The sequence below is a fragment of the Coregonus clupeaformis genome, chromosome 14 (assembly GCF_020615455.1).
Source record: "Coregonus clupeaformis isolate EN_2021a chromosome 14, ASM2061545v1, whole genome shotgun sequence".
In the NCBI taxonomy this organism is placed as follows: Eukaryota; Metazoa; Chordata; class Actinopteri; order Salmoniformes; family Salmonidae; genus Coregonus; species Coregonus clupeaformis.
In genome coordinates, this window is record NC_059205.1 from 8,194,249 (window position 1) to 8,218,501 (window position 24,253).

At 44.2% G+C, this 24,253-nt stretch overlaps 1 protein-coding gene across 1 annotated transcript; it reads right to left on the reverse strand.

Moving 5' to 3' along the window:
• inhbab (inhibin subunit beta Ab) lies at nucleotides 1–24,069 on the reverse strand. The gene is made up of 2 exons (XM_041874212.2): nucleotides 23,643–24,069; nucleotides 1–1,824 (listed from the first exon to the last, which is right to left on the reverse strand). The coding sequence occupies exons 1-2, from the start codon at nucleotides 24,067–24,069 to the stop codon at nucleotides 992–994; spliced, it is 1,260 nt and encodes a 419-aa protein (XP_041730146.2). The 3' UTR covers nucleotides 1–991.
• Between the last annotated feature and the right edge of the window lie 184 nt (nucleotides 24,070–24,253).

Below are 24,253 nucleotides of genomic sequence, written 5' to 3' on the forward strand. Positions count from 1 at the left end.
TTGACTGTGTAAAACCTAAAAGTACTACGTTTTGCTAAAAAAACAACATGATTATTTGTCTCTGAAATAAACCATCAAGTGATAGATCTCAAACAAATACGTCTGTCATCGAACAACCCTATGCCATGATTAGGAAAAAACAACCCAATTTCAATAAGTTCTTTAAACTATAAAAGCTAATTTACCAACTTTTCTGCAAATGGATTCCCTTGATAGCGTTTTGGTAAGAAACTCTTCATATGTTACTTTGATTGAGCGACTGTCTGTAGTTGTTTATGTGTTTACATCTGTCTGGTGTATTGTGCTCTATAAACAGAGTCACTGATACCGTCAATGTGATCAAACTGGCAAGAATGTTGGTAATAGTGCAAATTTCAACATTTCGTTATTTTTAATGTAAAAAGCCAAAATAGTTCAGAAATAATAATAATAAAAAACATTAAGTTATTAATTAATTAAAGTGTTTGGCTCCAGTAGCTGGTCAAACCTACTTCTTTCAAGTATCTCTCAACAATAACAATAACAACAACAAAACGACTGAAACACAAAAACAACAACAACAACAACACTTATCAAAAGGTCTTCCTTGAATACAAAATAAGAATGAAAACAAAACACCCATAATGTATAAAGAAACATTTTAAAAAAAGACTACTCCCGGTAATACTAATCAGTTGCATAGTTTTCCTTTTCGGGAACTGTTCCATGTTCAGTGCAGAGAAGCAGGAATCACATCAGGAATAAACACTCTTGCTCTCCATTCAACAAAAATATATTCTGTATCTCTTTTTATCTGAAAGTGCCACAGAGACTTCACAATACCCCGTCGGGATAATCAGATGAAAAAGATAGATCAGTCAGTCAACAAATTTTTACATGACTCCAAAAAAAAGGTATTGTTTATTTTTTTGTGTGAAGGGATAAACGGCCCATCGTCCCAACGGTGCCTCCTTGCTATGGATGAGTCTATATTGCTCTCTTTTGCTGGCTCTTACGAGCAGCCGCACTCATCCACGATCATGCTCTGGATGTCCTTCTTGACGATCTTCTGCTCCTCGTTGTAGTAGAGCATAGACATGGCGCGTAGCCGCGTGGGCACGCAGCACGACTGGATGTTCTGGAAGGGCGCGTAGCCCCGCATGCGGTAGTGGTTGATGACGGTGGAGTGGAAGGACAGCGAGGAGCCCGTGATGCTGGCCACGTGGCTGGGGCAGTCGCCCTCGCAGTAGTTGGCGTGGTAGCCCGGCGGCGCGATGATCCAGTCGTTCCAGCCGATGTCCTTGAAGTTGACGTAGAACTGCCGCTTGCAGCACACGCGCATCTTGCCGTCGCACTCCAGGCCGCGTTTGGCGCGTCGGTGAGCGTGTTCCTCCACGCCGGGCCGCAGCACGACCATGAGGAACGGCCGGTGGGACTGTTCCCGCTCCCGTCCCGGTTGCTCGCCCTCGGCGGGGACCAAGATGGGTGTGGCGCCCGCCTCGGTGCACTGCGGGCAGGAGACTCGCAGATCGATGACGCTGCCACCGGCGTCCAGCAGGGACTGGATGCTGTGCGACACAGGGAGCGTGTGCCAGCCGCTGCGCCGCGTGTCAACCATCTTCTCAGACACCAACTCCTCCTCCTCGCCCTGGGTCTCGGTGGAGGCAAAGCCTGGAGCTTTCGTCTTCTGTCGGCGGCGCTGCAGAAGCTGGATGTTCACCTTGCCCTTGCCTCGCCCTTGCCCCTTGGCCAGCTTGAGGAAGAGCCACACGTTGGCCTGCTCCACCACCGAGAGCTCACTGCCCTCCTTGGAAATGTCAAAGGTCACGGCGGATGGAGTGTCGCCTAGAGGGGAAAAGGGCGTTTAGTCACAATGAGAGCAATGCTTCAAATGTGCATAGTCATTTTGGTTAGGCAACACATGCATGTTTGTTTTGACTCTGATAAAATAAAACCTAGTATATCTAAAAGAAGCTGTACAGAAATGTACTTGCTGACTGGAGGTGTGCCCCTTTTTGTCCAATAATGTCATTTCTGGACAATTCTGTATTTCTGTCCATTTAGAGGTCTTCTTTTGGCTTAAGAGCACCCCTAGAGGCAAAAGCCCAATAGCCTCTTTAAATACATTCAAATGTTTACTCTGTGTATTAAATAAAGGACAGATATTATACATGCTATTGACCGGGGACAGTCCATTATATTTCAACTCCATACAGTGAGGGAAAAAAGTATTTGATCCCCTGCTGATTTTGTACGTTTGCCCACTGACAAAGAAATGATCAGTCTATAATTTTAATGGTAGGTTTATTTGAACAGTGAGAGACAGAATAACAACAAAAAAATCCAGAAAAACGAATGTCAAAAATGTTAAAAATTGATTTGCATTTTAATAAGGGAAATAAGTATTTGACCCCCTCTCAATCAGAAAGAGTTCTGGCCCAGGTGTCTTTTATACAGGTAACGAGCTGAGATTAGGAGCACACTCTTAAAGGGAGTGCTTCTAATCTCAGCTTGTTACCTGTTTAAAATAAACTTGTCCACAGAAGCAATCAATCAATCAGATTCCAAACTCTCCATCATGGCCAAGACCAAAGAGCTCTCCAGGGATGTCAGGCACAAGATTGTAGACCTACACAAGGCTGGAATGGGCTACAAGACCATCGCCAAGCAGCTTGGTGAGAAGGTGACAACAGTTGGTGCGATTACTCGCAAATGGAAGAAACACAAAAGAACTGTCAATCTCCCTCGGCCTGGGGCTCCATGCAATATCTCACCTAGTGGAGTTGCAATGATCATGAGAATGGTGAGGAATCAGCCAAGAACTACACGGGAGGATCTTGTCAATGATCTCAAGGCAGCTGGGACCATAATCACCAAGAAAACAATTGGCAACACACTAAGCCATGAAGGACTGAAATCCTGCAGCGCCCGCAAGGTCCCCCTGTTCAAGAACGCACAGATACAGGCCCATCTGAAGTTGGCCAATGAACATCTGAATGATTCAGAGGAGAACTGGGTGAAAGTGTTGTGGTCAGATGAGACCAAAATCGAGCTCTTTGGCATCAACTCAACTCGCCGTGTTTGGAGGAGAAGGAATGCTGCCTATGACCCCAAGAAAACCATCCCCACCGTCAAACATGGAGGTGGAAACATTATGCTTTGGGGGTGTTTTTCTGCTAAGGGGACAGGACAACTTCACCGCATCAAAGGGATGATGGACGGGGCCATGTACCGTCAAATCTTGGGTGAGAACCTCCTTCCCTCAGCCAGGGCATTGAAAATGGGTCGTGGATGGGTATTCCAGCATGACAATGACCCAAAAAACACAGCCAAGGCAACAAAGGAGTGGCTCAAGAAGAAGCACATTAAGGTCCTGGAGTGGCCTAGCCAGTCTCCAGACCTTAATCCCATAGAAAATCTGTGGAGGGAGCTGAAGGTTCGAGTTGCCAAACGTCAGCCTCGAAACCTTAATGACTTGGAGAAGATTTGCAAAGAGGAGTGGAACAAAATCCCTCCTGAGATGTGTGCAAACCTGGTGGCCAACTACAAGAAACATCTGACCTATGTGATTGCCAACAAGGGTTTTGCCACAATGTACTAAGTCATGTTTTGCAGAGGGGTCAAATACTTATTCCCCTCATTAAAATGCAAATCAATTTATAACATTTTTGACATGCATTTTTCTGGATTTTTTTGTTGTTATTTTGTCTCTCACTGTTCAAATAAACATACCATTAAAATTATAGACTGATCATGTCTTTGTCAGTGGGCAAACGTACAAAATCAGCAGGGGATCAAATAGTTTTTTCCCTCATTGTACTCTGTTTGTACAAGAATGCATTTGCTCAAGGTCTGTCGTGTTGGGTGGGCTCATATTTATCTTCCCCAGGCACTCTGGCATCTGTTTAGATAGGAAAGCAATGGGCGGATTGTTGTGAGTCGGGTTACAATTTATAATAACCTCCTAGTTACTTTTGTCAATAAGCCTTTATAAATGCTTCTGTAGAATTGAGTCCTGGAGATGCAGTGATTAGACAAGTGTACAGTGTCCATATTAGGACAGCCTCATTGACACCAGACAATTGGACGAATGTATTGTCTGATATTGTACACAGTTGCACCTAATAATGACAAACTATGAATTTAAATCATTTATAATAAATGTTTCCCCAAAATATTATACAGAGAGTTACCATGAAGTCTCTCTGGCCAATGGTCAACCATGTGCAACCCAACACATACCAACACACATTTCCAACAAACCCCCATACACCACCCCATCTCCACCACTCCCCCATATACCACCCCATCTCCACCACTCTCCCATATACCACCCCATCTCCACCACTCCCCCATACGCCACCCCATCTCCACCACTCCCCCATACACCACCCCATCTCCACCACTCCCCCATATACCACCCCATCTCCACCACTCTCCCATATACCACCCCATCTCCACCACTCCCCCATACACCACCCCATCTCCACCACTCCCCCCATACGCCACCCCATCTCCACCACTCCCCCATATACCACCCCATCTCCACCACTCCCCCATACACCACCCCATCTCCACCACTCCCCCATACACCACCCCATCTCCACCACTCCCCCATACACCACCCCATCTCAACCACTCCCCAATGCACGAAGCCCATCTCCCCATATGCCAGCCAATCTCCCCCATATGCCAGCCCATCTCCACAACTCCCACATACACCAGCCCATCTCAAACATACACCACACCATCTCCACCACTCCCCCATACACCAGCCTATCTCCACCATACACCACCCCATCTCCACCACTCCCCCATACACCACCACAGCTCCACCACTCCCCCATACACAAGCCCATCTCAACCACTCCCCCATACACCAGCCCATCTCCACCACTCCACCACTCCCCCATACACAAGCCCATCTCAACCACTCCCCCATACACCAGCCCATCTCCACAACTCCCCCATTCGCCACCCTATCTCCACCACTCCCCCATATGCCACCCCATCTCCACCACTCCCCCATACACCACCCCATCTCCACCACTCCCCCATACGCCACCCCATCTCTACCACTCCCCCATACGCCACCCCATCTCTACCACTCCCCCCATACGTCACCCCCATCTCCACCACTCCCCCATACGCCACCCCATCTCCACCACTCCCCCATACGCCACCCCTTCTCCACCACTCCCCCATACACCAGCCCATCTCCACCACTCCCCCATACACCAGCCCTTCTCCACCACTCCCCCATACACCAGCCCATCTCCCCCATACACCACCCCATCTCCACCACTCCCACATACACCAGCCCATCTCCACCACTCCCCCACACACCACCCCATCTCAACACTCCCCCATACACCAGCCAATCTCCACCACTACCCCATACACCACCCCATCTCCACCACTCCCCCATACACCACCACAGCTCCACCACTCCCCCATACACCAGCCCATCTCCACAACTCCCCCATACACCAGCCCATCTCCACCACTCCCCCATACACCAGCCCATCACCACCACTCCACCACTCCCCCATACACCAGCCCATCTCCACAACTACCACATACACCAGCACATCTCCACCACTCCCACATACACCAGCCCATCTCCACCACTCCCCCATACACCACCCCATCTCACCACCCCCCCATACACCAGCCGATCTCCACCACTCCCCCATACACCAGCCAATCTCCACCACTCCCCCATACACCACCCCATCTCACCACTCCCCCAACACAGCCCGATCTCCACCACTCCCCCATACACCAGCCAATCTCCACCACTCCCCCATACACCACCCCATCTCCACCACTCCCCCATACACAAGCCCATCTCCACCACTCCCCCATACACCAGCCCATCTCCACCACTCCACCACTCCCCCATACACCAGCCCATCTCCACCACTCCAACATACACCAGCCCATCTCCAAAACTCCCCCATTCACCACCCCATCTCACCACTCCCCCATACACCAGCCAATCTCCACCACTCCCCCAAACACCACCCCATCTCCACCACTCCCCCATACACCACCCCATCTCCACCACTCACCCATACACCTGCCCATCTCCACCACTCCCCCATACACCAGCCCGACTCCACCACTCCTCCTTACACCACCCCATCTCCACTACTCCCCCATACACCAACCATCTCCACCACTCCCCCATACACCAGCCCAACTCCACCACTCCCCCATACACCACCCCATCTCCACCACTCCCCCATACACCAGCCCATCTCCACCACTCCCCCATACACCACCCCATCTCCACTACTCCCCCATACACCACCCCATCTCCAACACTCCCCCATACACCAGTCCAACTTTACCACTCCCCCATTCACCAGCCCATCTCCACCACTCCCCCATACACCAGCCCAACTCCACCACTCCCCCATACACCACCCCATCTCCACCACTCCCCCATACACCAGCCCATCTCCACCACTCCCCCATACCCCATCTCCCCCATACACCAGCCCATCTCCACCACTCCCCCATACACCACCCCATCTCCACTACTCCCCCATATACCAGCCCATTTCCACCACTCCCCCATACACCAGTCCCCCTTTACCACTCCCCCATACACCAGCCCATCTCCACCACTCCCCATACACCAGCCCAACTCCACCACTCCCCCATACACCAGCCCATCTCCACCACTCTCCCATACACCAGCCCAACTCCACCACTCCCCCATACACCAGCCCATCTCCACCACTCCCCCATACACCAGCCCAACTCCACCACTCCCCCATACACCAGCCCAACTCCACCACTCTCCCATCATCGGGTGGGCCCCGCAGATAGCATATGAACATGTCATAATAAGCCTTGATAAACTCCATCTGCCTGATATATTAAAATAGAATATAAATGTTGTTTCAAATATGTTACATAGGAAAATATTTGTTTTGGGAATTTTCAAAATACTTTAAATATTATTAATTTCCATGTCGGCTCTATGCCTGGAAATCCCCTCATTCGGAGCAAAATATCCACATTTCAAATTCCAAAAAAAGTGTGTACAATTCTAAAAACTGGCAAAAATGTATATTTAATAGGAATGTTAGTTCAAATATGTTACATGGGAAAAACTAAATTGCTACTGTCTATACCACTTGAATGAAGAAAGAAAATCATTTTTGTCAACTCCGTAAAACATAAACTCTGTCAGATTTTTGTCTAACGTCAACTCAGTCGGAGTGCTGAAAGTTCTAATGGAATGGTTATGTTTTTATTGGGGATTTTCAAATTAATCATTTTCCATATTTTACAAATATTTGTATTGAACTTTTATTTTTAGAGGCAAAAATATGTCTGTTTAGAGCATCTGTTGTCAAGTCCGTTACTGATGGCTAACCCCCTTTAGATAGATTTGTATTACACGTTTGAATAATCTAATGTTAGAATTAAACAATCAAGGCCTTTAAACACTTGTAGGACAATAATTGTAAAAATGAAATGCCTTTTATGGTGTTTGACGGAGTTTACATAAATCCAGTTAGTTGCATTTTGTTAAAACAATTTTTAGGAGGTTGTTCGTTTACATGGTGTGATAGCTGATACATTGGTCAGACCTTGAGGGGGGGGCCCCACGAAACTGAGCTCCGCCACTGACCCCCCATACACCAGCCCATCTCACACACACACACAGACCTAGGGCTCTATTCAATCTGTATCGCTGAAGCGTTACAGATTGTGCAATAGAAATGTAAATGTAATTTTCAATTGAGCCAAAATATGCAGCGTTTACCATGAATGCAGTCTCCACTAACGTGGCAAACAGTGGTGGGAAAGTATCCAATTGTCATACTTGAGTAAAAGTAAAGATACCTTAATAGGAAATGACTAAAGTAAAAGTGAAAGTCACCCAGTAAAATACTACTTGAGTAAAAGTCTAAAAGTATTTGGTTTAAAATATACTTTAGCATCAAAAGTAAATGCAATTGCTAAAATATATATGAATATCAAAAGTAAAATTAAAGTATAAATCATTTCAAATTCCTTATATTAAACAAACCAGACAGCACGATTTTCTTGTTTTTTAATTTACGGATAGCCAGGGGCACACTCCAACACTCAGACAGGTAGCCAGGGGCGCACTCCAACACTCAGACATAATTTACAAACAAAGCATTTGTGTTTAGTGAGTCTGCCAGATCAGGGGCAGTAGGGACGATCAGGGAAGTTCTCTTGATAAATGTGTGAATTGGACCATTTTTCTGTCCTGCTAAGCATTCAAAATGTAACAAGTACTTTTGGGTTTCAGGGAAAATGTACGGAGTAAAAAGTACACTGCTCAAAAAAATAAAGGGAACACTTAAACAACACAATGTAACTCCAAGTCAATCACACTTCTGTGAAATCAAACTGTCCACTTAGGAAGCAACACTGATTGACAATAAATTTCACATGCTGTTGTGCAAATGGAATAGACAACAGGTGGAAATTATAGGCAATTAGCAAGACACCCCCAATAAAGGACTGGTTTTGCAGGTGGTGACCACAGACCACTTCTCAGTTCCTATGCTTTCTGGCTAATGTTTTGGTCACTTTTGAATGCTGGCGGTGCTTTCACTCTAGTGGTAGCATGAGACGGAGTCTACAACCCCACACAAGTGGCTCAGGTAGTGCAGCTCATCCAGGATGGCACATCAATGCGAGCTGTGGCAAGAAGGTTTGCTGTGTCTGTCAGCGTAGTGTCCAGAGCATGGAGGCGCTACCAGGAGACAGGCCAGTACATCAGGAGGCGTGGAGGAGGCTGTAGGAGGGCAACAACCCAGCAGCAGGACTGCTACCTCCGCCTTTGTGCAAGGAGGAGCAGGAGGAGCACTGCCAGAGCCCTGCAAAATGACCTCCAGCAGGCCACAAATGTGCATGTGTCTGCTCAAACGGTCAGAAACAGATTCCATGAGGGTGGTATGAGGGCCAGCGTCCACAGGTGGGGTTGTGCTTACAGCCCAACACCGTGCAGGACATTTGGCATTTGCCAGAGAACACCAAGATTGGCAAATTCGCCACTGGCGCCCTGTGCTCTTCACAGATAAAAGCAGGTTCACACTGAGCACATGTGACAGACGTGACAGAGTCTGGAGTCGCCGTGGAGAACGTTCTGCTGCCTGCAACATCCTCCAGCATGACCAGTTTGGCGGTGGGTCAGTCATGGTGTGGGGTGGCATTTCTTTGGGGGGCCGCACAGCCCTCCATGTGCTCGCCAGAGGTAGCCTGACTGCCATTAGGTACCGAGATGAGATCCTCAGACCCCTTGTGAGACCATATGCTGGTGCGGTTGGCCCTGGGTTCCTCCTAATGCAAGACAATGCTAGACCTCATGTGGCTGGAGTGTGTCAGCAGTTCCTGCAAGAGGAAGGCATTGATGCTATGGACTGGCCCGCCCGTTCCCCAGACCTGAATCCAATTGAGCACATCTGGGACATCATGTCTCGCTCCATCCACCAACGCCATGTTGCACCACTGACTGTCCAGGAGTTGGCGGATGCTTTAGTCCAGGTCTGGGAGGAGATCCCTCAGGAGACCATCCGCCACCTCATCAGGAGCATGCCCAGGCGTTGTAGGGAGGTCATACAGGCACGTTGAGGCCACACACACTACTGAGCCTCATTTTGACTTGTTTTAAGGACATTACATCAAAGTTGGATCAGCCTGTAGTGTGGTTTTCCACTTAAATTTGAGGGTGACTCCAAATCCAGACCTCCATGGGTTGATACATTTGATTTCCATTTATCATTTTTGTGTGATTTTGTTGTCAGCACATTCAACTATTTAATAAGATTATTTCATTGAGATCCAGGATGTGTTATTTTAGTGTTCCCTTTATTTTTTTGAGCAGTGTACATTATTTTCTTTAGGAATGTAGTGTAGTAAAAGAAAAAGTAGTCAAAAATATAAGTAGTAAAGTACAGATACCCCCCCAAAATTGTATTTTTACTTAAGTACTTTACACCACTGGCGGCAACATTGCCTTTAAATTTCAATCACGCTGTAACGCTGAATTTCTGTGATATGGATTGAATAGAGCCTCTATTCTAAGGAAAGGGGCACAACTCCCCATGTCGATGAGTAACTAAGGATTTGTGTGGTTTCGTCAGATATTTTTTTAAATTAATATTATATTATATAGAGTATATTAATGAATTAAACAGCCAACATTCAAGTCAAACATAAACAACTAACATTTCTGTATTATGTATCTTTAAAGGTCCAGCCGTTTTTATCACAATATCAAATAATTTCTGGATAACAATGAAATACAGTGGGGAGAATAAGTAGTTGATACACTGCCGATTTTGCATGTTTTCCTACTTAAAAAGCATGTAGAGGTCTGTAAAAATCCAGAAAATCACAATGTATGATTTTTAAGTAATTAATTTGCATTTTATTGCATGACATAAGTATTTGATCACCTACCAACCAGTAAGAATTCCGGCTCTCACAGACCTGTTAGATTTTCTTCAAGAAGCCCTCCTGTTCTCCACTCATTACCTGTATTAACTGCACCTGTTTGAACTCGTTACCTGTATAAAAGACACCTGTCCACACACTCAATCAAACAGACTCCAACCTCTCCACAATGGCCAAGACCAGAGAGCTGTGTAAGGACATCAGGGATAAAATTGTAGACCTGCACAAGGCTGGGATGGGCTACAGGACAATAGGCAAGCAGCTTGGTGAGAAGGCAACAACTGTTGGCGCAATTATTAGAAAATGGAAGAAGTTCAAGATGACGGTCAATCACCCTCGGTCTGGGGCTCCATGCAAGATTTCACCTCGTGGGGCATCACGATCATGAGGAAGGTGAGGGATCAGCCCAGAACTACACGGCAGGACCTGGTCAATGACCTGAAGAGAGCTGGGACCACAGTTTCAAAGAAAACCATTAGTAACACACTACGCCGTCATGGATTAAAATTCTGCAGCGCACGCAAGGTCCCCCTGCTCAAGCCAGCGCATATCCAGGCCCGTCTGAAGTTTGCCAATGACCATCTGGATGATCCAGAGGAGGAATGGGAGGTCATGTGGTCTGATGAGACAAAAATAGAGCTTTTTGGTCTAAACTCCACTCGCCGTGTTTGGAGGAAGAAGAAGGATGAGTTCAACGCCAAAAACACCATCCCAACCGTGAAGCATGGAGGTGAAAACATCATTCTTTGGGGATGCTTTTCTGCAAAGGGGACAGGACGACTGCACCGTATTGAGGGGAGGATGGATGGGGCCATGTATCGCGAGATCTTGGCCAACAACCTCCTTCCCTCAGTAAGAGCATTGAAGATGGGGTCGTGGCTGGGTCTTCCAGCATGACAATGACCCGAAACACACAGCCAGGGCAACTAAGAGTGGCTCCGTAGAAGCATCTCAAGGTCCTGGAGTGGCCTAGCCAGTCTCAGACCTGAACCCAATTGAAAATCATTGGAGGGAACTGAAAGTCCGTATTGCCCAGCGACAGCCCCGAAACCTGAAGGATCTGGAGAAGGTTTGTATGGAGGAGTGGGCCAAAATCCCTGCTGCAGTGTGTGCAAACCTGGTCAAGACCTACAGGAAACGTATGATCTCTGTAATTTCAAACAAAGGTTTCTGTACCAAATATTAAGTTCTGCTTTTCTGATGTATCAAATACTTTTGTCATGCAATAAAATGCAAATTAATTACTTAAAAGTCATACAATGTGATTTTCTGGATTTTTGTTTTAGATTCCGTCTATCACAGTTGAAGGGTACCTATGATAAAAATTACAGACCTCTACATGCTTTGTAAGTAGGAAAACCTGCAAAATCGGCAGTGTATCAAATACTTGTTCTCTCCACTGTACCTTACTGTGATTGTTTTCAATTAACATGGTCAAAAATAAACAAAATTAGCTTCTTAGCAAAGAGTAATTTCTCAAGCAAGGATTTTGCTGGGACTGTCTGGGAGTGGTCTGAGTGGGGGGCTGAAAACTAGCTGTTATTGGCTGAGAGGTTTGGAACTCTCTTTCTTATTGGTCTATTAACTAATTTACCGCCTGATGATGTTACCAGGCAGGCCAAACTCCATCCCACCAAAACAGGCTGAAACTTCAGATGGTCTTTTCAAACAGCTCTTACACTAAAAGGGCATTATCATTATTTTCACAATTTCACAGTATTATTCCAACCTCAAGTGTTCCAACCTCATATACTGTATATTTAAAACACAGGGAAATCAAGTTTTTGACTGCACTGGGCCTTTAACATAAAGGGTTATTACTATTTACCGTAGAGGACACTGATTGTAATAATAATAATAATATGCCATTTAGCAGACACTTTTATCCAAAGAGACTTACAGTCATGTGTGCATACATTTTGAGGTATGGGTGGTCCCGGGGATCGAACCCACTACCCTGGCATTCCAAGCGCCATGCTTTACCAATTGAGCTACAGAGGACCACAATAGGGTTTGTTGTGCTAATGAAATAGCCTGGATGTATCGCTACCTGTGCTCTGGGAACAGTACATGCTATCACAGTCCCTGATCTTGACAAGGAATAACAACAGATAAATGACTGACTGCACTTCCTGATTTGGCCTCATTTTAAAGATTGCTCATTAAGAAATGGTAGCGGCCATGACTGAAGCCAAACAAGAGTTGTCTAGGGGGGTGTAGTTTGATGTGGGTGTGTTAGTTTCACATCTTGTACCCTGGCAGGTACTGTTGTTTGTCCCTCATGAGTCACTGTAGCAACAACATAGCCACTTCCTCAAAATTGTCACTTCCTGTCTGAATTAATTTAGGATAAATCAAGAAATCTGAATCTACTATAATTTAGACGTTTTTGCAGAGGAGGTCTTAGTCGCGTAATTTTACACCTAACTAAGGTGTTTGGTGCAGTAATTCTCATGAAATTATTTTTGCATACAGTCTATCGAGTCGGGAAAGCCGTGAAAGTCTGGCTCCACGCTCAGGACTGATTTCTGGGCAAGTAGGCATGATCCTAATCCATACCCAACCCTCCTGTAAATTGTGACGAATTCACTTACAAAAGTCAGTTTTGGACGAGACTGACTTTACGACCAAAATTATCCTATTGACACTTTGTAGTCAATATTGACTCTAGAGTTAATGTTTTTGACTCATGTCGATGCCACAGAGACTGTTTTCTAAATGAGAAGTTGGTTTTTAGGGACAGTTGCTCTTTAAACAACAATATAACGGATTTAGGCACCCCTATTCTTAATTTATCATACCCCTGTAAACACACTCCCCATAACCTGAACAGACCCTGTCCACTAGAACAAAACACGTTAGATTCAATCACTTACCCACTGTACCTGATTCTAAAACAAACTCTTCGGCGTGCTTGATTACACTGTTACGGACCGTACATCATCATAACCAACTTGCATAGCCACATAGCATATGTTGATCACCTGAACAGACCCTGTCCACAAAGGCCGTTTAAACCAGAGAAGTTGATTGTTAAGGGCAGTTGACCTTTAATTCAATTGTGCCCACGTATAAATTAAAGTTTAACCCTCCCCTGTAGCACTTCTAGTGCCCTTTAGATAGCACTTCAACAGGCACCTGAGGACCAGGTAGTGATGGGCATTCCCAGTCTTTTTAGTGAGCCGGATCATTTGGCTCTTCAGCTACAATAGATGTTCATTTGGCTCCCAAACTCAAAAGATTTACCTAAAACCATGCAAATCTCAAATGTAAAGCCAAAAAAGTTGTCTGCCATTGTGTTAGTTCGTGACATGTGAGTTCAAATAAATGTTTACCTGAACAAATTATTAGATGTCTGCAACCCCCCCAAAACCAACATTGAACGCACTGCAAAAATGCGTGTGGACCAGAATGAGGCTCTCTCCCCACTATGTACTTTTTCTGCAGTGAGGAATTACCATCTCCAGATAATGTTTTATAACTTATCTCCAGATAATGTTTTATAACTTATCTCCAGATAATGTTTTATGGCTTATCTCCAGATAATGTTTTATAACTTATCTACAGATAATGTTTTATGACTTATCTCCAGATAATGTTTTATAACTTATCTCCAGATAATGTGTTATAACTTATCTCCAGATAATGTTTTATAACTTATCTCCAGATAATGTGTTATAACTTATCTCCAAATAATGTTTTATAACTATCTCCAGATAATGTGTTATAACTTATCTCCAGATAATGTTTTATAACTTATCTCCAGATAATGTGTTATAACTTATCTCCAGATGTTATACTACTGTTTACCAGAGACTATTATGATATTATACTACTGTTTACCAGAGACTATTATGATATTATACTACTGTTTACCAGAGACTATTATTATGTTATACTACTGTTTACCAGAGACTATTATGATATTATACTACTGTTTACCAGAGACTATTATTATGTTATACTACTGTTTACCAGAGACTATTATTATATTATACTACTGTTTACCAGAGACTATTATTATGTTATACTACTGTTTACCAGAGACTATTATTATGTTATACTACTGTTTACCAGAGACTATTATTATGTTATACTACTGTTTACCAGAGACTATTATTATATTATACTACTGTTTACCAGAGACTATTATGATATTATACTACTGTTTACCAGAGACTATTATGATATTATACTACTGTTTACCAGAGACTATTATTATGTTATACTACTGTTTACCAGAGACTATTATGATATTATACTACTGTTTACCAGAGACTATTATTATATTATACTACTGTTTACCAGAGACTATTATGATATTATACTACTGTTTACCAGAGACTATTATGATATTAGGGGCGGCAGGTAACTTAGTGGGTAAGAGCGTTGTGCCAGTAACCGAAAGGTCGCTGGTTCTAATCCCTGAGCCAACTAGGTGAAAAATCTGTTGATGTGCCCTTAAGCAAGGCACTTAACCCTAATTGCTCATGTAAGTCGCTCTGGATAAGAGCGTCTGCTAAATGACTAAAATGTAATAATGTTTTATAACTTATCTCCAGATAATGTGTTATAACTTATCTCCAGATAATGTTTTATAACTTATCTCCAGATAATGTTTTATAACTTCTCTACAGATAATGTTTTATAATTTATCTCCAGATAATGTTTTATAACTTATCTCCAGATAATGTGTTATAACTTATCTCCAGATAATGTTTTATAACTTATCTCCAGATAATGTGTTATAACTTATCTCCAAATAATGTTTTATAACTATCTCCAGATAATGTGTTATAACTTATCTCCAGATAATGTTTTATAACTTATCTCCAGATAATGTGTTATAACTTATCTCCAGATGTTATACTACTGTTTACCAGAGACTATTATGATATTATACTACTGTTTACCAGAGACTATTATGATATTATACTACTGTTTACCAGAGACTATTATTATGTTATACTACTGTTTACCAGAGACTATTATGATATTATACTACTGTTTACCAGAGACTATTATTATGTTATACTACTGTTTACCAGAGACTATTATTATATTATACTACTGTTTACCAGAGACTATTATTATGTTATACTACTGTTTACCAGAGACTATTATTATGTTATACTACTGTTTACCAGAGACTATTATTATGTTATACTACTGTTTACCAGAGACTATTATTATATTATACTACTGTTTACCAGAGACTATTATGATATTATACTACTGTTTACCAGAGACTATTATGATATTATACTACTGTTTACCAGAGACTATTATTATGTTATACTACTGTTTACCAGAGACTATTATGATATTATACTACTGTTTACCAGAGACTATTATTATATTATACTACTGTTTACTCAGAGACTATTATGATATTATACTACTGTTTACCAGAGACTATTATGATATTAGGGGCGGCAGGTAACTTAGTGGGTAAGAGCGTTGTGCCAGTAACCGAAAGGTCGCTGGTTCTAATCCCTGAGCCAACTAGGTGAAAAATCTGTTGATGTGCCCTTAAGCAAGGCACTTAACCCTAATTGCTCATGTAAGTCGCTCTGGATAAGAGCGTCTGCTAAATGACTAAAATGTAATAATGTTTTATAACTTATCTCCAGATAATGTGTTATAACTTATCTCCAGATAATGTTTTATAACTTATCTCCAGATAATGTTTTATAACTTCTCTACAGATAATGTTTTATGATTTATCTCCAGATAATGTTTTATAACTCATCTCCAGATAATGTTTTATAACTTATCTCCAGATAATGTGTTATAACTTATCTCCAGATAATGTTTTATAACTTATCTCCAGATAATGTTTTATGACTTATCTCCAGATAATGTTTTATAATTTATCTCCAGATAATGTTTTATGACTTATCTCCAGATAATGTTTTATAATTTATCTACAGATAATGTTTTATAATTTATCTACAGATAATCGTTGTCTGGAGCAAAAAAAATCAGTAGTAGCAGTATGCAAATCGAATGAACAGCTCTTTTACAGATGCGATTCGGTTCCCGACATTCACCAAAAAGATCTGTTCAAAATGAGCCGTTTGTTCGCAAACAACATATCACAGCTAAATAACAAGTGGCAAATCACCTCTACTCCTAAAAATGTCATTTTCTTTATTTTTAATACATTTTCTAAAATGTCTAAAACCAGTTTTTGCTTTGTCATTATGTGGTATTGTGTGTAGATTGATGAAGGCTGTATTTTAAATTAATCCATGTTAGAATAAGGCTGTAACGTAACAATATATGGAAAAAAAGTTCTGTCTTCAGTAGAGAATTAACCTGGGATATTTTCACCATTCATGATCATTTTGGGCATGTTCCTGCATAGCTGGTGCTCAGTGGTTTTGCCTATTTGGAGCAACATGTCCTGGGAATCTCACTGAACCTATCACAAACAAATAGGACACCAAACATAGTCACCACCAAACAGTCAGTCACCACCAAACGTAGTCACCACCAAACGTAGTCACCACCAAACAGTCAGTCACCACCAAACGTAGTCACCACCAAACGTAGTCACCACCAAACGTAGTCACCACCAAACAGTCAGTCAGGTTGGTCGAAATGATTTGGTGCTTTGGAGGATTCAGTTGTTAATCAGGCATCATCAACCATAAACATACTGAAAAGGGAGCACTCATATCTCATATGAATATGGACATGCGAGTACAGAAAAGCACAACAACACTAAATTCAACTCATACTTTATCGACAACCGGAATCCCTCCCTCGCTAGGCTCTCTATCAGTTTCTCTCCTCCTCCTAATGAACGGAATGAATAAACAAAGCAGGGAACAAACAATTTGGTTGAATGCGAAGCGCCTCTAAATATATGTGTCTAGATCTAAAAAAAGAACGGCATCTACCAGAGACCTCAGTCGGGAGGAGAAACCACCGCCACAACAGGAATGTCATTAGCGATGTTGAGACATCATTCATTGAGGATAGGAGTGCTGATCGCTGTGAGAGGTGACAGGCGCCGCTCTCTCTGTCTCTCTCTCTCTCTGTTGCCTCCCTCTTCCTCTTTTGGTCCTCTCTCTATCTCTCTGTTCTTTCCCTCTCTCCCCTCTCTCTCTCTCTCTCTTGGTCCCCCTTCTCTCTAGTCCTCTCTCTCTCTCTCTCTCTCTCTCTTGGTCCCCCCTCTCTCTAGTCCTCTCTTGGCCCCCCTCTCTCTAGTCCTCTCTCCTCTCTCCTCAGTCCTCTCTCCCTCTCTCGAGTCCTCTCTCTCTCTCTCTCTTGGTCCCCCCTCTCTCTAGACCTCTCTCCCCTCTCTCTAGTCCTCTCTCCCTCTCTCTAGTCCTCTCTCTCCCTCTCTTGGTTCCCCCTCTCTAGTCCTCTCTCTCCTCTCTCTAGTCCTCTCTCCCTCTCTCTAGTCCTCTCTCCTCTCTCTCTAGTCCTCTCTCCCTCTCTCTAGTCCTCTCTCCCTCTCTCTAGTCCTCGCTCCCTCTCTCGAGTCCTCTCTCGAGTCCTCTCTCTCTCTCTCTCTCGGTCCCCCTCTCTCTAGTCCTCTCTCTCTCTTCCCCCCCCCCTCACTCTCTTTTTTCTTTCCCACCTTCCTCCCATATCTCTCCCTTTCCATATCCCACTCTCACATTACTCGGGCTCTTTCAAAGACCCACCCCCCAACCCCATCTCTACATATAGCCTCCACACAGTCCAAAGTAATTATTGGGGCCCATATTTGGATGAATGAAGTGATTATACAAGGACAGGAGCCCTCCGACTCGCCTCCGTGCCCCCCTAAAAGCCCCCCAATCATTACCGGCCCCCCCTAATTTCGCCAACTCTTTGAGGGCCCTTTCTTTAATCGAAGGTTCATTCAAAAGGGTGGTTATTTATAGTGCCAGGTCATTAAGCAAACAAGCCGGGGAAGAATGTGGTTGTCACACTCTTGTTGCAGTGCTCTGCAGTACACAATGGCCGAACCGCAATCAGGACAGCCTCCAGAATCGGAGCACCCCCCTCATTGGGTTGGCGTGCAGCGCATGACAGCAGGCTGTGGTACATCGATGGGATACGTGTTGTTGTTCCGTTGCATTATATTAAACCTTTTAAATTTCTGTTTTTGCATCGTTGTCTGATCTCATCTCTGATTCACCCACTTCACACCTGAATATGACAATTCTTTCCAACACTAGATATGAACGTGGTTGACGTACACTATATATACAACAGTATGTGGGCACCCCTTCAAATTAGTGGATTCGGCTATATCAGCCACACCCGTTACTGACAGGTGTATTAAATCAAGCACACAGCCATGCAATCTCCATAGACAAACATTGGCAGAAGAATGGCCTTACTGAAGAGCTCAGTGACATTCAACGTGGCACCGTCATAGGATGCCACCTTTCCAACAAGTCAGTTCGTCAAATTTCTGCCCTGCTAGAGCTGCCCCGGTCAACTGTAAGTGCTGTTATTGTGAAGTGGAAACGTCTAGGAGCAACAACGGCTCAGCTGCGAAGTGGTAGGCAACACAAACTCACAGAATGGGACCGGTGAGTGCTGAAGTGCGAAGTGCAAAAAAATTGTCTGTCCTCAGTTGCAACACTCACTACCGAGTTCCAAACTGCCTCTGGAAGCAAAGTCAGCACAATAACTGTTCGTCAGAAGCTTCATGAAATGGGTTTCCATGGCCGAGGAGCCGCACACAAGCCTAAGATCATCATGCGCAATGCCAAGCGTCAGCTGGAGTGATGTAAAGCTCACCACCATTGGTCATCCATAAATCACTTCTAGGCAAATCCAAGCCTTATCTTAGATCATTGGTAACCATAGCAACACCCACCCATAGTATGCGTTCCAGCAGGTATATCTCACTGGTCATCCCCAAAGCCAACACCTCCTTTGGCCGCCATTCCTTCCAGTTCTCTGCTGCAAATGACTGGAACGAACTGCAAAAATCTCTGAAGCTGGAGACTCTTATCTCCCTCACTGACTTTAAGCATCAGTTGTCAGAGCAGCTTACCGATCACTGCACCTGTACACAGCCCATCTGTAATTAGCCCACCCAACTACCTCATCCCCATACTGTTATTTATTTTGCTCATTTGCACCCCAGTATCTCTATTTGCACATCATCTTCTGCACATCTATCACTCCAGTGTTAATACTAAATTGTAATTATTTTGCACTATGGCCTATTTATTGCCTTACCTCCATAACTTACTACATTTGCACACACTGTATATAGATTTTCTATTGTGTTATTGACTGTACGTTTTGTTTATTCCATGTGTAACTCTGTGTTGTTGTTGTTTTTATCGCACTGCTTTGCTTTATCTTGGCCAGGTCGCAGTTGTAAATGAGAACTTGTTCTCAACTGGCTTATCTGGTTAAATAAAGGTTAAATAAAAAAAATTAAAAATTGGACTTTGGAGCAGTGGAAATGCCTTCTCTGGAGTGAAGAATCACGCTTCACAATTTGGCAGTCCGACGGACAAATCTGGGTTTGGCGGATGCCAGGAGAACGCTACCTGCCCCAATGCATAGTGCCAACTGTAAAGTTTGGTGGTGGAGGAACTATGGTCTGGTGCTGTTTTTCATGGTTTGGGCTAGGACCTTAGTTCCAGTGTAGGGAAATCTTAACGCTACAGCATACAATGACATTCTAGACGATTCTGTGCTTCCAACTTTGTGGCAACAGTTTGGTGAAGGCCCTTTCCTGTTTCAGCATGACAATGCCCCCGTGCACAAAGCGAGGTCCATACAGAAATGGTTTGTCGAGATTGGTGTGGAAGAACTTGACTGGCCTGCACAGAGCCTGACCTCAACCCCCATCGAACACCTTTGGGATGAATTGGAACACTGACTGTGGGCAAGGCCTAATCGCCCAACATCAGTGCCCGACCTCACTCATGCTCTTGTGGCTGAATGGAAGCAAGTCCCCGCAGCAATGTTCCAACCTCTAGTGGAAAGCCTTCCCAGAAGAGTGGAGGTTGTTATAGCAGCAAAGGGGGGACCAACTCCATATTGATGCCCATCATTTTGGAATGAGATGTTCGACAAGCAGGTGTCCACATGCTTTTGGTCATGTAGTGTATCTCAAGCAAGTGTTGACACTGAAGAAGGCTGCAAAGCCGAAACGCCTGTATACGCTATCCCTGATGCAGTGAAAATAAAATTATAATACATTATGCAAGCTTAATGCAACGTATTTTTTGGTGCGGACCATCACACAAAAAAAGGTTATCTAAATGTACGGGTTGAACACACCAACCTTCTGGATGGTGCCATTTGGTGACCCGCTGTTGTAAAAGGATGAAAACCAACAACCTACTCTCTGAACACAGATACATTAGAGTACAGTTGTACAGTGCAGTTTTCTGCGTCGATACAAAGTGCTTGAGAGAGAGACACAGCTGGGGAACACGTGTCTTTGCTACTTCTCGGAGGATACAGTCTCGCTCTCTCTTTCTCTCTGTATCTCTCTTTCTCTTTCTCTTTCTCTTTCTCTCTTCCTCTCTCTCTCTCTCTCTCTCTCTCTCTCTCTCTCTCTCTCTCTCTCTCTCTCTCTCTCTCTCTCTCTCTCTCTCTGTCTCTGTCTGTCTGTCTCTCTCTCTCTCTCTCTCTCTCTCTCTCTCTCTCTCTCTCTCTCTCTCTCTCTCTCTCTCTCTCTCTCTCTCTCTCTCTCTCTCTCTCTCTCTCTCCGTCTGAGGATAACATTTACAGTCTGAAAAGTTCCTTCTGCATCCTGTTCTTAGTGTCCACAACACAACGTTTCTATGAGAGCAGGATTGTCTGAAAGTTTATTTTGCCTGTCCCCATAGGACAACCCTTTGCAGAAACCCTTTTTGGTTCCAGGTAGAATCCTTTTGATTCTGGTAGAACCCTTTTCGGTTCCATGAACCCTTTTCACAGGGTTTTTACATGGAACTTAAAATGGTTCTACCTGGAACCAAAAAGGGTTCCCACCTGGAACCTAAAAGGTTCTACCTCCAACCAAAAGGGTTCTACCTGGAACCTAAAATGGTTCTACCTGGAACCAAAAAGGGTTCTACCTGGAACCTAAAAAGGTTCTACCTGGAACAAAAAAGGGTTCCATGGGGACAGCCGAAGAACCCTTTTGGAGCCCTTTTTTCTAAGAGTGTAGAGCTGCCAACTCCGGAGCGCGCATTCCCCCACACATATGAACCCCAGACTAGCCTCTCTACTGTCATCATACCTCTCTAATGTGTGTTCATCTCTACTGTCATCATACAGTCCACTCTAATGTGTGCCCATCTCCCTCTCTAACTTCCTACTTCCTAACCCATTTGGTGCTTTCATTCTAAAATGTCAACCTCACTATTTGGAGTTTCCCTAGTCTGGGAACCAGTCTCTTTAGTTAACGTTCCACTCCTTTCCACTCCTGTCATTTGGCAAATGACAGGAGTGGCAAGAAGTGGAATGTAATAGCTGAACAGAGACTGCAACCAGGCTAGGGTTTCTCCCATTTTCAACCAAATGAAAAAAATTAAAATGTTTTCATGGGGCGACAGAAGCTGAGGCTGATTGCCTCCCAACTGCCAGACAATTGATTTCCTACAAATTCTCTGCCTAGGACTCCCACAACCAACAGCCTAGTTTTTTATATACACAAGGACCAGGCGATTCCATCAAGCAGCGGGAGGTCATCGGAGTCATGAGGGAGGACAGCCGATCACTTCCTTGGGCCCATTGGGCAGCCACTTCTCTCCCATTGAGTCAACAGGTCTGCACTAAGTCACTTCAGAGTGAGCAAGAGCAGTTAAGACTGCTTTCCTCAATGGAAAGAGCACATGTTCCTAGCCTGTTGAAATGGACGAGGCCTACAGGGGAAACATTAATATGATTTGATTGGATATGGAGATATGAGTTTGTTAAGCCCTGGTCTAATACACAGCTTAGTGAGCATATTAATTTAGTCTATAGTCCATATTAATTTAGTCTATAGTCCATATTAATTTAGTCTATGGTCCATATTAATTTAGTCTATAGTCCATATTCATTTAGTCTATAGTCCATATTAATTTAGTCTATAGTCCATATTAATTTAGTCTATAGTCCATATTCATTTAGTCTATAGTCCATATTCATTTAGTCTATAGTCCATATTAATTTAGTCTATAGTCCATATTAATTTAGTCTATAGTCCATCTTCATTTAGTCTATAGTCCATCTTCATTTAGTCTATAGTCCATATTAATTTAGTCTATCGTCAATATTCAACTACATTTTACAGACAATTGGCAATTCCTTGTTCTTAACCTCATACCCAACATTTAATTTAACCTTTATTTAACCCGGCAAGCCAGCTAAGAACAAATTATTTATTTCCAATGACGACCTGCCAAACACATTTTGCATGTGCCCTCCAGCATCTGCGTTTGTAATGTCTCACTGGTACACACTGAAATCATCTGAGTCAAAGCTGCAGTCGACATTCGCTTAAGCGTGGGGAACTCGTGCTAGCTGAGGATGCACATAACCCCCGAACTAAGAAACTGCAAAGGGACGTCAACAGTTTAATCTAAGCCTTGTTGACTACAAGTTCCAAGCGAATCCTATAGGCACAACAGACACTAGTCAATATTGGAACATTTCCAGAACCAGGCAGCCACATTTCAACACGAGGTAGCATGAGTTTCAGGTAGCACGTTATCTTACACTACACGCTTAGAAAAAAAGCTGCTATTTAGAACCTAAAAAGGGATCTTCGGCTGTCCCCATAGGAGAACCCTTTGAATAACCATTTTTGGTTTCAGGTAGAACCATTTTGGTTCTACGTGGAACCCTTTTGGATTCCATTTAGAACCCTTTCCACAGAGGGTTTTACATGAAACCCAAAAGGGTTCTACCTGGAACAAAAAAGGGTTCTCCTATGGGCTAGGAACATAAACATCGCTAAAAGGGATCTTCGGCATAGAAGAACTCTTTTGGAACCCATGTTTCCACCGGTATTTAATGAAGAGATAACAGTGGGTACTTCCTGGTACTATTTCAAACCATTCCAGATGAGTGATAACTACGTTGTACCTTAGCACTACCGAGTGGTGTTTGTTTAAATCAACATAACAAATCCAGAAAGTAATTCATGTTTTTACTGTATAATTAACATTAGAAATGTCTGTATACCATAAATAAAGTGCTAAACGCACACACACACACACACACACGCGCGCACACACACAAAATCACTGACTCACCTGGCTCGGCAAAGGTGATGATCTCGGAGGGCGGTTCGGGCGGCGCCGCCCCCTCGCGGCCCCCCGGACTCTCCTCCTGGATCTCCACGCTGCCGTCCTTGCCCACGCGGCCCACATGCAGTTTCTTGATCGCGTTGAGCAGGGCGGCGCGCGGCACCGGGTGTGTGACGTTGGGCCTTGCGCTGAGGTGGAGCATGTTGAGGATGTGCTGCTTCACCGCTTCCACCATGTCCGTCTGGGCCGAAGTCTGGGCCGAAGCCGATTCAGATGCTGACTCAGATCCAGAAGGGACCTGGACATAACCCGGGTCCGAGCCCAGGTGGTCCCTCCTCATCTGGGCCAGCACCCAGGAAGGACAGGGGTCACCTGGGTCTCCTCCACCAGCCCCCTGCCCCAGCCCCCTGCTCCTGTCCCGGCGTAGCCCCATCCACCGGAGCAACTGATCCCGCTACAGTAGGGGAGCCACATCCTGTTTGCAGCCCTGCGAGAAGCAACGCCAACACGGCTAACGAGGGCATCCTGTGCCACAAAGTGCAGACACTCACACACCCACACACACACACACACACACACACACACACACACACACTTCCACACTCACCCCGGAGAAG

What these genes read in the sequence shown, in the direction of transcription:
- inhbab (XM_041874212.2), bottom strand. Translation starts at nt 24,069, where the DNA reads ATGGGGCTACGCCGGGACAGGAGCAGGGGGCTGGGGCAGGGGGCTGGT. An exon ending in CATCACCTTTGCCGAGCCAG is followed by an intron (nt 1,825 to 23,642) that starts GTGAGTCAGTGA and finishes TTTCCCCTCTAG; the next exon opens with GCGACACTCCATCCGCCGTG.